Source organism: Sciurus carolinensis, chromosome 12 (genome assembly GCF_902686445.1).
Source record: "Sciurus carolinensis chromosome 12, mSciCar1.2, whole genome shotgun sequence".
In the NCBI taxonomy this organism is placed as follows: domain Eukaryota; kingdom Metazoa; phylum Chordata; class Mammalia; order Rodentia; family Sciuridae; genus Sciurus; species Sciurus carolinensis.
In genome coordinates, this window is record NC_062224.1 from 47,979,126 (window position 1) to 47,992,368 (window position 13,243).

Here is a 13,243-nt window from a genome sequence, read left to right on the forward strand (position 1 = left end):
TCAGCGCAACCCCTCCTGCTGGTAACTTGAGAAGGGATCGCTGGAGGCTGATCCGCAGGAAACTGCTACAGGAAACTGCCCTATCTGGAAGTCCTGTCCTCTCAGTCCCAAATCAATTGTAAATGTCTTCCCTGGGGACCAGAAAGATGGGCCAAATCCTGTTCATGCTTGAATGGGCTTCTGATCCAGCCTCGGCTGTCACTCCACCCACCACCACCATTAAATAACACTAACTTACTCCGAAAATAAAATTATATCTAAATTTATACGACACTCCCCAAACTCCCAGCCCTCCCCTTTTTGGAATTTCCGGGGTCTATGATACAAGTGATGGCAAGCATTCGCTGGTTGTGGGCAAACCACGCTGGTGGGTCGTGACCACACTCCAGCCCGTAGCGTGCACCTGAAGACCACAGGCGAGGATGGGGTGAAAACGGGTAGGAGGAGTAAACATACATAGAGACACACACTCTGAGGCCTGACTTCAGAAAAAGAAGTTCAGGGTCCCTTTTGGCACTCGGCGGGGCGCTCAAGTTTGTGCGGCACAATTGGATGCAGACACTAGGAAACGGGCGCCAAAGGCCACGCCAAATCTCTGCACAACAGACAGAGCCACCAGCAAACACCAGGCAGTTCGTTGGGGTCCTCCGGGGATACTGCCCTCCCTCTCCCCTTCTCAATGCTCTTGAGGGACTGGCCAAGGAGGTGGAGCGGCGCTGGCTGGGACAGGCGGGGCGGGCGCAGCCCTCACAGCGCCTTGCTGCAGTTGGTGGAACGGTTCTTGGAGTCCTAGGGCTTCTGCAGCGCCGCGCCGCGCGGGTCTCTCAAAAACTTGCGCTCGCCTCCCTTGATCTTGTCCCAGTATTTCAGGTAGTCATGGGCCTGGGATGCGCAGAACTATGGCATGGCCCTCATCGGTGCGCAGAGGTTTCTGCTTCCTGCAGGCGCGCTCTGTCCAGGATGTGCTCATCACTGCGCAGGTCCTGTAGGCCACCAGGATGGTGGGCACGTTGGAGGCAAAAGTGCTTCACCTTCCGCAACCACTCCTTGCGGATGTTCTTCAAGGAGTCCAGGCTGTCCGCTGAAAAACACTTGAGGATGACGTTGGTGTCCTGGTAGGAGAGTGTCAGCAGTCTCTCCAGTCCTGAGCGGCCGTATCGCCCAGCACCAATTCCACCTGCTTGCCATCCACCTTGCTGTTGGCCACATAGTTCTGGAAGACGTTGGGCACATACACCTAAGAGGGCTCGTCCAGCAGGGACTTCACGCCACATCGGTTGTCGACTCCACCAGCTTCTTGCAGATGATCACAATAAGCCCACCCCGCGGGGCAGCAGGAGCCTCGCTGGAGTCCCGCCAGCCCCTTGTCGCTGCTGGGGGCAAGGATCGCTAGCTGCATCTAAGTTGCTGGTGGCTTGTTCTCTCAGTGTGCTGTGGCGGCGGGAACTGTGGGGACACCAGGACTAAGGGTGAACCCTGAATCTCACCGCGACAACTCTGGGGTGGTGACCACTCTTCTCTCCCTGGCCCTGGGGTCAGCCGAGCTATGCACCAAGGTGACTAAAGCTGCCTAGCTCCCTCCGGTGTCTCTCCATGCCTCGGGTACAGGGACGTTGAAGACGAGCACAAGCCTAAAGTGGTAAATGCTGAGAATTAATCCGATACAGGGTTGCTATAAAATCTTATAGCAAAATCGTAACTGAAGATGAAATATTGAAAGTTTTCTCCCTTAGGAAGTAGGTTCACCACTTCTATTCAACAAGAATATAATTGGATGATATAGCATTTGCAAAGGCAAGAAAATAAAAGGTATGAAGTTTTCAAAAAGTATACAAAATGCACCATTATATACGCATGAAAATTCAAAAAAAATCCACAAATAAGCTATTAAAATTCATAACTAAATCTGACAAGATTGCTGGATACAAGGTTGAAATGCAAAAGCCAACTGTATTTATGCCGAATGTACCATGTATGTGATGACCCAATATTTGTAAAGAAGTTAGTTTTACTCAAATTGAACCACAGATTTCATGCCATCTCAACAAAATTCCCAACTTTTTTGTTTTATTGTAGAAATTTCAAAGTTGACCTAATTTTTGTTTCAATCTGCAAAGGACTGAAATTAACCAATGCAATCTTGAAAAGGAGAACAAAATTAAAAGACGTATACTATCAGATATTAAGACCTAGTATAAAACTGTGGTAACTAAGTCAATGTGGGATTAATCAAACCGACCAAAAACAATAAGCAGGAAATCTAGACACACACCTATCAAATGCAGTCCCACTTTTGATTAGTGACAAAGATGATATTGCCATGCACTGAGGGAAAATGTGATCTATTTAAAGAATGGTGCTGGATGTCTTTAGGGGCAAAAATGTATCATGAGCCCCTCCCTCACATGATTGACAGCACTCCATTTCAGACAGATTATAAATCTAAACTTGAAGGCAAAATGATAAAGCTTCTAGGAAATAACCTCATGAAAAATGTACTTTCATGAACATGGGATAAACAAAAATTTCTTAAGTAGAATATAACAAGCACTAGTCATAAAGAAACATTATTAAAATAGAATTAATTAAAATTCAAAATTTTCATTCATTGAAAGACAGCATTGAGAGAGGCGAAAATGCAGGCTACACAATTTGAGACAATATTTACGTAACTCTAATCTGAAAAAAGGATTTGAGCCCAAATACTGTAATCCCAGCAATTTGGGAAACTGAGGCAGGAGGATTACAAATTGCACATTATAGCCTCAGCAACTTAGTGAGGCCCTAAGCAACTTAGCCAAATCCTATCTCAAAATAAAAATAAAAAGGACTGGGTATGCATAACTGATGTGATCCTAAAATATGTATAATCAGAAAAATGATAGATAGCACTCCATTTATGTATGATCTACCAAAATGTGTAAATGCCTTCTACTGTCTTGTACAACTATTTAGAACAAATAATTTTTTTTTAAAAGGACTGGGTATGTAGCTCAGTAGTTAAACATCCCTGTGTTCAATTCCTACTATAAAGAAGAAGGAGGAGGAGGAGGAGGAAGAGGAGGAGGAGGAGGAGGAGAAAAAGAAGAAGGAAAGATTTGCTCCAAAATAGATAAAAGAATTATAAAAAGTAAGGAAAAGACTGACAACCCAATTTAATTTTTTAAAACATCATCAAAAGATTTACATAGGTACTTCACAAAAGAGGATACCCAAATGGCAATAAATATGATAAAAGTTTCAACCTCAAGAACCCCTAGGGAAATACAACATAAAACCATCATATCTATCAAAAGGATAAGAAATTTAAAAAAAAAACCCTGACAATAAAAAGTCTGGAGTAGGCTGTAGAGCAACTGAAACAGTTATATAATGCACACAATTTAGTAGTTGCACATTTTCAATCACATAAAAGCAATACATCTTAAATTCTCAGGGAACTGTGAGAAAGGGTCAACTTTAAAAATGGAACTATAGTATATGAAAATTTCCCTCTTAATGAATTGTATTTTATGAAGAGTTATATAAACTAAGAAATACTGACAGGGTTCTGTCAGATATTTTTCTTTTTTAAAAAATTTAACACGATTGCTTTTATCAATGTTAGAGAAGATGTTTAAATAGTTCTGTTGTAACTTTTAATAGTTTTGTGTATCATTCAACTTTTTTTCTTGCAGCACTAAGACACATTTGAAAAGATTGGAATTGAAGCTGTTTTGTTCAATGCTGTGTGAAAATGAAGAGTAGTCTGCAGCTGTGTGGTAGTGGTTTAATTTGCAGCATTAGCACTGTGGTGTCAGGTTCTAAAGTTACTACTGTCACCAAGCATTTTCAGTCTCCATTTTGAAGACTGCCTAAGCTTAAAAGTCTGCTGGCTTAACTTTTAGAGAATAAGATTATTCCTTGCATTTCTGAGTATTATGTAACCTATTTTTGCAGAAAGTATTGTTACATTAAGTGCAACTGTGTATCCTGGTTTAAAAAAATGCAATCTTTTTTTAAATAAACCCTCATATTCTGTATAGTTGCTAAAGTGTTGAGAACCTTTTTAATTGTAAAACGAGAACTGATTTTGAGTTTAGTATAGTAGCACACTTGTTCAGATTTGCATGGTATGAATCCAAATAGATTAATGAAACTTTGGCCGAGGTTTGTATCATGAAGTTCTTAGACTGAGTTGTGCAGTTAAGTGCACTTTTAGGTAATCTGCACTGTAAGATGGATAAATTCCATCTCTGGGAATTGTGTGAGTATTAATGTTTCCATGTTCCCAACTATGTTGTGAAGTGGAAAAAACCCAGATTCTAGATTGGTGAATCAGTTGGGTTTTGTAAATACTTGTATGTGGAAAGATATTGTTGTCTTTTTGTGAAAATAAAAATCTACACCTGGAAAAAGAAAAAAAGAAATACTGAAATGCAGAGCAAAGAAACCAAGGATATATTGGTACAGCCTCATTGAATAATAAAGGCTCAACTTCAAAGTATCATAAATATAATATTTTATCTTTACCTGTTAAGGTTTAGATATGAGATGTCCCCAAGAAGCTCGTGTGTGAGACAATGCAAGATCGAAGACTTAGGAATTAGACTAGAAACCTTGTAACTGCTAGAAGAAAACGCTCCATCATATTGGTGCAGGCACTAACTTCCTCAACAAGACCCCAAAATCTTAAGAAATAAAACCAAGAATCAATGAACAGGACGCCATCAAATTAAAAACTTCTGCACAGCCAAGGAAATGAGTAAGCAAAAAGAGAGAGCCTATAGAATGGGGAAAAAATCCCTGCCAGCTACTCCTCTGTCAGGGGCTTAATATCCAGCATATATGAAGAACTCAAAAAACTCAATGCCAAAAAAAAAGCCCAATCAATAAATGGGCAAAAGAGCTAAACAGAAAATTCTCAAAAGAAGAAATACAATAACCAAGACGTATATGAAAAAAAAAAATGTTCAGCATCTCTAGCAATTAGGGAAAGGAAAATCAAAACTAAGATTTCATCTCACTCCAGTCAGAGAAGCAATTACCAAGAACACAAATAATAATAAATGTTGGTGGGGATGTGAGGGAAGGTATACTGACACGTGTTGGTGGGAATTCAAATTAGTACAAACTCTCTGGAAAGCAGTATGGAGATTCCTCAGAAAACTAGGAATGGAACCACCATATGACCCAGGTATCCCACTCTTTAGTATCTATGTAAAAGAACTAAAATCAGTATATTATAGAGATACAACCACTTCAAAGTTTATAGCAACACAATTCTTAATGATAAATTATGAAATCAGCCCTAATGCTTGTCCTTAGATGAATGAATCAAGAAAATGTAGTCTATATACTACATACCATGGCGTTTTACTCAGCCATGAAGAAGAATGAAATAATGGCATTGGCCAGTAAATGAATGGAACTGGAGAACATCACACCAAGTGAAAATAAACCAGACTTAGAAAATCAAGGGTCAAATGCTTTCCCTCATAGGTGGAAGCTAAAGCAAAATAAGGGGGAAAAGGCAGTTGGTCGGGGATAGGCTATCATAAATATATAAGGAATATCAGTGGAGTAGAAGGAGAATGAGAAGGAAGGAGGGTGTAAGGAGCAAAGTTAAATGTGTGACATTCTGTGTGCTGTGTAACTTACAAAAAACAACTTGTGCTGTGTAACTTGCAAAAATAACTTGAGTGCTCTGTGCTGTAACATGTGCAACTGACCCCGAGTAAGATAACTAACTTCCCTTGGACCAAGACCGGCTGGCAGGGTCTGATAAAAAGGACTTAAAAGGACTCAGGATGAGCCTAGCTCCAGTTCCCATTTTACACCAATGACGCCAGTGTTGCGCCAAGCCTGAAGGGGACTCACTGACTTGCTCCTTGCTTGATGGACCATCCATCATCCTGACCGTGACTGAGTCGTTCCTGTGGAAGTGACAGCGGAGCTGCCCATGTGCATCCTGCCTGAGACGTCTCCGCCTGGCCTGCCTGCCGTGACCTCGCCGCCCTCCTTCGCCTCCCAACCGTCCTCGCCCATCAGGACTCCAGCTGGAGGGAGTTCCCCAGCGAGATCTCCTGAGCTGTCTTCCTGACTGACCTCTGGGAGCTGCTGCCCTTCAACTCAAGACACGTCATACAGGAGTGGACGTTAGGAACGGGTCTCAGCAAGGAGTGAGTCTTGTTTATTCAGGGCTTATAATAATTTAGTGATTGAGTTATGTGTGATATTGGTGTGACTAAAAGTTAGAATAACTATAAATAATTGTGTGATCAGCATCAAATAAAAGCCAATTGATTTTGGACCAAATTTACTCTCATTGACTCCTCCTTGCTGCTTGTGACAGAGGGAGGACGAGAAAGGGGAAGAAATATGGAATGAATTCAACAAAATCATGTTATATGCATATACAGATGTACCAAAGGGAATTTCACCTTTTTGTATATGTAGAACATACCAATTAAAAATAAAGAAAGAAACAAAAGGGAGATCAGTAGAGTGGGGGAGGGAGAATAGGCAGACTAGGGGAAGAGGGGCAGAAAATGGGGAGGAATGGGAATTGAAATCAAATTCCTTGCATGTGTGATTTTGTCAAAATGAGTACAACTACTGTGTATAACTATAATGCTCTAAAAAAAACCACTTCATAATTCCTGAACTGTAATTCCCACTCTGTAGAGTCACTGTAGCAAATGCACATCATTACCCTATGTACCTGTATGATTACACGAATGTATGAATCTACATGGTGCACAACCATAGAGACAAAAAGTTGTACCCCGTTTGTGTACAATGAATCAAAATGCAGTCTGTAAAAATTTTTTTTAAAAATTTTTAAATCATATCCTAGTGGGACCAAGAGAACTTTACTATGGAAACGTTTTGCCTTCTACCTGTACTGACCTAGAATCAAATAATCCCTGCTCTGGATATTTTCAAGAGATATTGGTTCTGGGAGGAATCCACAGGGACAACAAAATCTGCCTTCAGGAAGCCATTTAAAATCAAACTGAGCCAGGTGAGGTTGCGTTAGGACGCCTGTAATTAATTACAGCAGCTTGGGAGGCTGAGGCAGGAGGATCAAAGCCAGCCTCAGCAAGAGCAAAGCACTAAGCAATTCAGTGAGACACTGTCTCTAAATAAAATACAAAACAGGACTGGGGATGTGGCTCAGTGGTGAAGTGCCTCTGAATTCAATCCCTCGTAACTGCACCCCCACTGCCAAAATAAGAATAATAAAATAAAATAAAATCTGCAGCACATTTTAGGATCAGATTCACAGGTAAGAGAAATATCATCATGTGAAAGGCATCATGTGACAGATTCCAGATGGTTCCAGATGTTCATTCATGGTAGGTCAACTTCATAGCTCTAGGTTCAAGGTGAGGCAGAACTTCATGGCAGGACAGAGAGGAGGAAAGCAGCTCAGGATATGGCAATCAGGAAGCAGAGAGTTACCTGTAGATATTTTAAAGATGCTGTTTAAAATATAAATTCTCTTATATTTTTAATTTGATGAAGTTTTTTTCATGAGGAATGGATGTTGAATTTTGTCAAATGCTTTTTCTGCATCTACTAACTAATCGTATTTTATTAGTTTGTTAATATGGTGATAGTATTAATTGAGGTGCTAATTTAATATTTATTAAAATAAAATTTTAGACTTGTGGCTAAAAAATTTACTAGAACTTTCCCCCTCTTTCCCCACTCTTAGGAAATACATACGTAATAGAGTGATGGAGTGAGATTTGTTTTCTCCAATTTGTACAAAAAAGTGCTGCTCTTGGGTAAGAAAGCAATGGGTGTTTATGGGAATATTGAAGTGCATATTCAAAGTGGAAGTACTATAAACTCATAATGACAAAATGGATATCAAGTAAGTTTTAAATCTACAGCTTAGTGTCATTGGAATTTCTGGGGATGAGGCAGGTTTGTTAAACACCAAACTGTTAAGACTGGTGAAGGATCTGAGCTCCTCCTACTTGTTGGGTGTCAGTCAGCTGTTTGTTAAACACTCATCAGTGCCTAGGAAAGTTTGTAGTGAGATGAGGACCCTAAAGAATGTGATAACAAAGGGAATGGAGAGGAGAAGCTGGTCACTTCCCTCATCTCCAATCTTGAGGTGAGAATCTAAACAGAGTGATACTTGTTGTAAAGTAAAAGAATCTACTTATAAAACATCTGGAGAAATCCACCTGCAGAGCGGGCACACAACCTACCCCACATATCCCCGTGCAGTGAGGTTGTCCATTGTAGCCCAGCCTGCCTTTGCCAAGGGGCATATGAGTAATAAAATGCCCCAAACCTCTCCACTGAGTCCTTTAATTTCTTTCTTGTGATCAGTAAACAGCATGCTGCAGCATTTCCAGGCCTGGTGTTGAACAATTGGTGTTTTCAGCAGGATCCCAAAGGGTCATGTGTGGAGTTGACCACAGAGTTGGGAAAGGACATAGAGTCTGTGGGGAAGTCCTGGGCTGGCCTCATACCTCAATGTGGTTGGAGGTGACTTCCCTACTGGAGGGGTGGGAAGCACTCTGAGAGTACAGGGATGCCCTGAAAATACAAAGAGGGGCGCTGCAAGTATTGGAAGCATCATCTGAAATAGTTGCAGGAAAGCAAGGGTAATCCAAAGTAGTCATGGGAAAGCAAGAAGGAAACAATGGTGACAGGGCCCCTGTGGTGGCAGGCCCCTGCTGTGTACATTAAAGTGAGCCACAGACCAGAAGCTAGAGTATAGGAAGTTAAAACTAGAAAAAGATGTCCTCTGAGCACAGAAAGATGTGCTTAGAACTTTCAGATGAGCATCTGAAGGCCATGGCATGCTGTTATGGTAAACTGAGGGGACATTACAGACCCAGGGCTGTATTAGGGCCTTGGTGACTAGTGAAAACTGGACCCTCAAATGTGTTGAGGGCCGTCTTGGACAAGATGGCGCCTGGCAGTGAGCCAAAGGGCACTGACTACCAAAATAAGGAAGTACCCAAAAAGGCTGCTTGCCTACTAGTTCCTTGGAGACTTATGATGTGTTAACGCCAGGCTCTAGGATTGGCTATCTAATATCGTGCCACGCGTGGACAGCTCGTGATTTATATAGTGCTATGCTGACATTCCTCTGCATACTCTCCTGCATGAGAGAAAGCTTTGCTATAATTGGCTGATAAGCTAGGAGCCTGGGGGAGGAGAGAGGGAGAGAGATGAAGGAAGATAGAGAGAGAACAAAGGAGACAGAGAAACAGGGAGGACACAATAAATCTCATCAAGCTAAAGATTAGTGGTGTCTCCTTTCTCCGCGCCGGTTCCGCTGAATGGAACACAAATGTGGGATTCACTCAGGGATCCCATCAAGTCACTAGTTCCAGTATCTCAGAAGTTGAGGTGGAAGATGACAATACCATGGAAACTAGACCAATAACTGTCCAAAAGTTAAAGACCCAGCAGGAGCAAACTGAGCAGGTGGATCCACATCTGATCTTTGCTTCAGAGAGATATTCACATACACCATGGCACTGTATATCTCCATGAAGCTTGTGGAACTTGGGTCCAAATTCAGGCAGAAAAACGAAAGGAAGTGTACCCACATGACTGCTCTGTATGTGGGAAACCACAGCAGATAGGATTATGTTGAATTGTATAGAGTTGTCTAAAATGGCTTCAATAACCACTCACCTCAATCTATGTCAATGACTTTACACAAGTGTCACTGATGAGCATGTGGGGTCATTACTAGTCTGGCTACTTCTTGCCATTCACAATATGTGGCCAAATTCAGGAGATATTTCTATGCAAAGAGGAATGTGGCCCTCTATGGAAGAATTATAGAGCTATTTGTGGAATCTGGGAATGAAACATGGTATTTATGTGCAGCCTTTCCCAAGACATGACCTTTTCTGCTGGGATGAGGGATGTAACCTTACACATGGCCTCTCCATCCATTTATGGTGCCCTGGAATTAATTTTATCCCTGTAAGTAGGGCAGACCCACCAGTAAGCAGCACAGCTGATGGCAGATCTAAGGGAGACAAAGATTGGAGCAGAAAATGGGAGTCCAAAAACCCAGGCAAAATCAAAAGGACTTCTCCAAGTCTGTAAACAGTCATGAGTGGACTTAACAGCAGCAGGAGTGGATGAAAGGAAAACAGGTAAGCGACCTAATGCCACTCTGGTACAGCTAAGGAAGCAACTGCCAAAGGATAAGAGGTTTTAGCCATTACCTCTTAATAAGGAAAAAATGTGGGGGAGGCGATCAGAAAGGTAGAGTGGATTCCTGCTCCAAGAAAAGATAAAAACAAGCCTCTCCTGTGAGGAGATATAACAAAAGAGGGGGTTCCATGGCCCTTCCTGAGGACTCTTTGAGTCATTGGGTATGGGATGACTAGGGAAGAGGTCAAGGTTCAGGGATCCAAGTATGTCTCTGAATCAGAGGACATATTTAGAATTGACAATGCATTGGTATTCAAAAAATATTCAAAGAATAACAGCATGGTGGACATGGGAACTGAGTTTACACTGATTTGTTAATGCTGACAAATTCTCATCAATATGATACCAGGGGAAAATGGTAAGAGTCTGAACTGTAATGTTTACCTTGCATTTTGGATACCTGCCATCTACCCCCTACCTAGTGTTCATAATTCCCTTTCCTAAATACATTATAAGTGTTGAGATCTTGTGGGGCAATGTCTATAAACTACCATAAAGGAGTTTTCATTGTCAGGAGATTAAGCATGTGTCATCTCTAAAGTCAATATTAAGAAGGCAGGCTAAACACGCATCTGTTGTTTTGCCTGCGCCCCAGCAAATTGTTGACACCAAACAAAAATTGACTCCCCAGTGGCCATCAAGAAATAATGGTGACCACACATGAATTGATTGAAGTAAGCAAAATTTGCCCAGCCTACAACTGTCTTAACTTACCTGTGTGGTCAGTAAGAAAGTCAGTTGGAACTTGGCACGTGACCGAATTGTAGAATATTAAATAAGGTGATTCCTCCACTTTATAAAGCCATTCCCAACATAGCCTCTATTCTAGAAGAGTTAAGGAAAATAGCACAGTGTGCTGTACCTTGCTAGTACCTTTATCAAAGACAAAGGCCTGGAGAGCCAAGCCCCATTTGCCTTCATGTGGGAAGGCCAACAATGAATGTTTCCAATGTCCCTCATTTTTACCTTACCTGGTAAAAATGTTTACATGATGACCACATCTGATTCTCTTTCAGTGCTCACCAAGGCTATACCCCCTTTTTGATTCACTTGCAAAGGAGAGGATGGGCTGTACCCCTGACAAAATGCAGGGCCCTGGCTTATTGATGAAATGTGTGGGTATTATCTGATTGCGTAAGACAAAGATTATACCTCAGGCTGTACTAAATGAAGTTCAAGTGTTTCCACTTCCTAGCACAGTAAAGCAAAACCAAATCTGTGGGGCTATTGGGTCATCGGAGGGTTTTCATCCCTCATCTGTCTCCGTTTCTATGACCCCTATATAATTTGAGTAGGAGAAGTACATTAGGGAACTGGACAGACTGGCATACTGAAGTGTTTAATCAGACCAAATGGACAGTAAAACAGACGCAAGCCCTTGGGACACTAGACATGTTGAAACCTGTTGAGGTTATTGTCCATGTCACTCCAGATGGCTTTGGATGGACTTTATGACAGTTGATTAAGGGACATAAGCCTCCCATTGGATTTTGGTCATAGTTATGGAAGGGCGTAGAGGAACATTACAGCTTGTTTGAAAAACAAGTTTGTGCTACTCATGCTGCTCTTCTTGCCACGGAGCCCATCATCAGAGAAGCGCCAATGGAAGGCTGCACAACTGACAAAGATAAATGGCTAGAGGAAGCCCCAGCAGAAAAAATTACCACTTGGTTACACTATAGATTAAATAATACAAATCAAAAGACTATGTGGGCAGTGGTGACATGCTGGGGGCTGGCCATAAAGATGTCTGATGTTGCTGCATGCCACAACCCTCTTGCCTGCTCTCCGGGCTACCCATAATGACTGGATGCCACCAAGGGGCATATCAAACAAGGTGATGACCCTTTTCAGCAGTGATAGCTAGACTACATTGGCCCTCTTTTGTTATCAGAAGGGACGGAATATGTATTGAGTGTATGGACAGGTACAGGCTTGATGCAAACATTCCCCAGCAAATGAGGCAGTCAAAAGGCAACTATTAAAGGACTGATCCATCTGGGTTCCATGTATGGCACACCACAGGTAATTGAGAGTGACCAAGGAACTCATTTCACAGGCTCAAGACCAGAACATACTATGGATTTTCTGCTGGCCATACAGTCTAACAGGAGCTGGATTCATTGAAAGAATGACTGGCCAGCTGAAGCGAGTCTTAAAGACTGAGAATAACTCTGGACTGCTCATCTGCCTGAGGCACAAAGGACGCTAAGTGAGAAACCCAGACATGAGTGACCTGCAGTCACTTCTATGTTATCTTGCCCATGACCTCCATCATTAAGGTTACAGATAAAGGACACTTCTGCTGAACATTTTCTCTATTTTTATTATAAAATAAGTCTATTGGTAATAACCTTATATTATTTATTCCCAATATTTGATGTTACAAACTTTAGGGTCTTTGAGATATGCAGGATCCTTGTATGTAAGTGGCATAAACCCCATTATTTGAGCTCTCTTAATCACTTTTGTAATTTCTTTTTGTTTCTTCCCATAAAGACCTGTTATATGCCTTCCATAAATGCATCCCGTAAATGGAGAAACAAATTGGGACAGAAGCTGTACATTTTTTTACACGTTTCTCACACAAGATAACATTTCTTAAGAGGTTCCTTATAAGGATTTTCCATTAGAACAGGCAGATCCTCATTGCCAGTGACCTGTTTGTATTGTAAACAATCCCTTCTCCAGAGCACCAAATGAGTTCTGGAATTTGGGAGGCAGACAGCAGCCATTATACAGTGTGTCAACTTCTTCCCTAAACTACAGCAAGAAGCAATCACAGCTGCCATGGTTTCTGGTTATTCCTCTTCCCTGAGCATTTTCTTAGACCTGCCTGGAGCACAAGTAACGTGCTGTTGCTGGCTCCTCAAGACATCACAGCAGAGAAGGATAATTAGTTGGCCATTGATTGTACACCTAAGTCCTCAGTGGTTTGCCTTACTGACCCCTTGGGGGGAGGAAGACTACCTGAATTTACAAATCCATCTTACTGCGTTGGGAACCTGGCCCCCACAAGCACAGGTGATGTTATCCTCTGATGTCATCACCTGAG

At 41.8% G+C, this 13,243-nt stretch overlaps 1 protein-coding gene and 1 pseudogene across 2 annotated transcripts; both read right to left on the minus strand.

Annotated features, from left to right (window-relative positions):
• Positions 1–789: 789 nt before the first annotated feature.
• LOC124961292 (rho-related GTP-binding protein RhoB-like) lies at positions 790–6,027 on the minus strand (annotated as a pseudogene).
• A 6,525-nt stretch (positions 6,028–12,552) lies between these two features.
• Positions 12,553–12,980, minus strand: LOC124961120 (28S ribosomal protein S18c, mitochondrial-like). 2 transcript variants are annotated; one of them, XM_047519871.1, is made up of 2 exons: positions 12,825–12,980; positions 12,553–12,747 (listed from the first exon to the last, which is right to left on the minus strand). In XM_047519871.1, exons 1-2 carry the CDS (start codon positions 12,978–12,980, stop codon positions 12,553–12,555), a joined length of 351 nt encoding a protein of 116 aa, XP_047375827.1. The 2 variants fall into 2 exon arrangements, with proteins under 2 accessions (XP_047375827.1, XP_047375828.1); XM_047519872.1 differs by having other exon boundaries at positions 12,651–12,689.
• Positions 12,981–13,243: the final 263 nt, after the last annotated feature.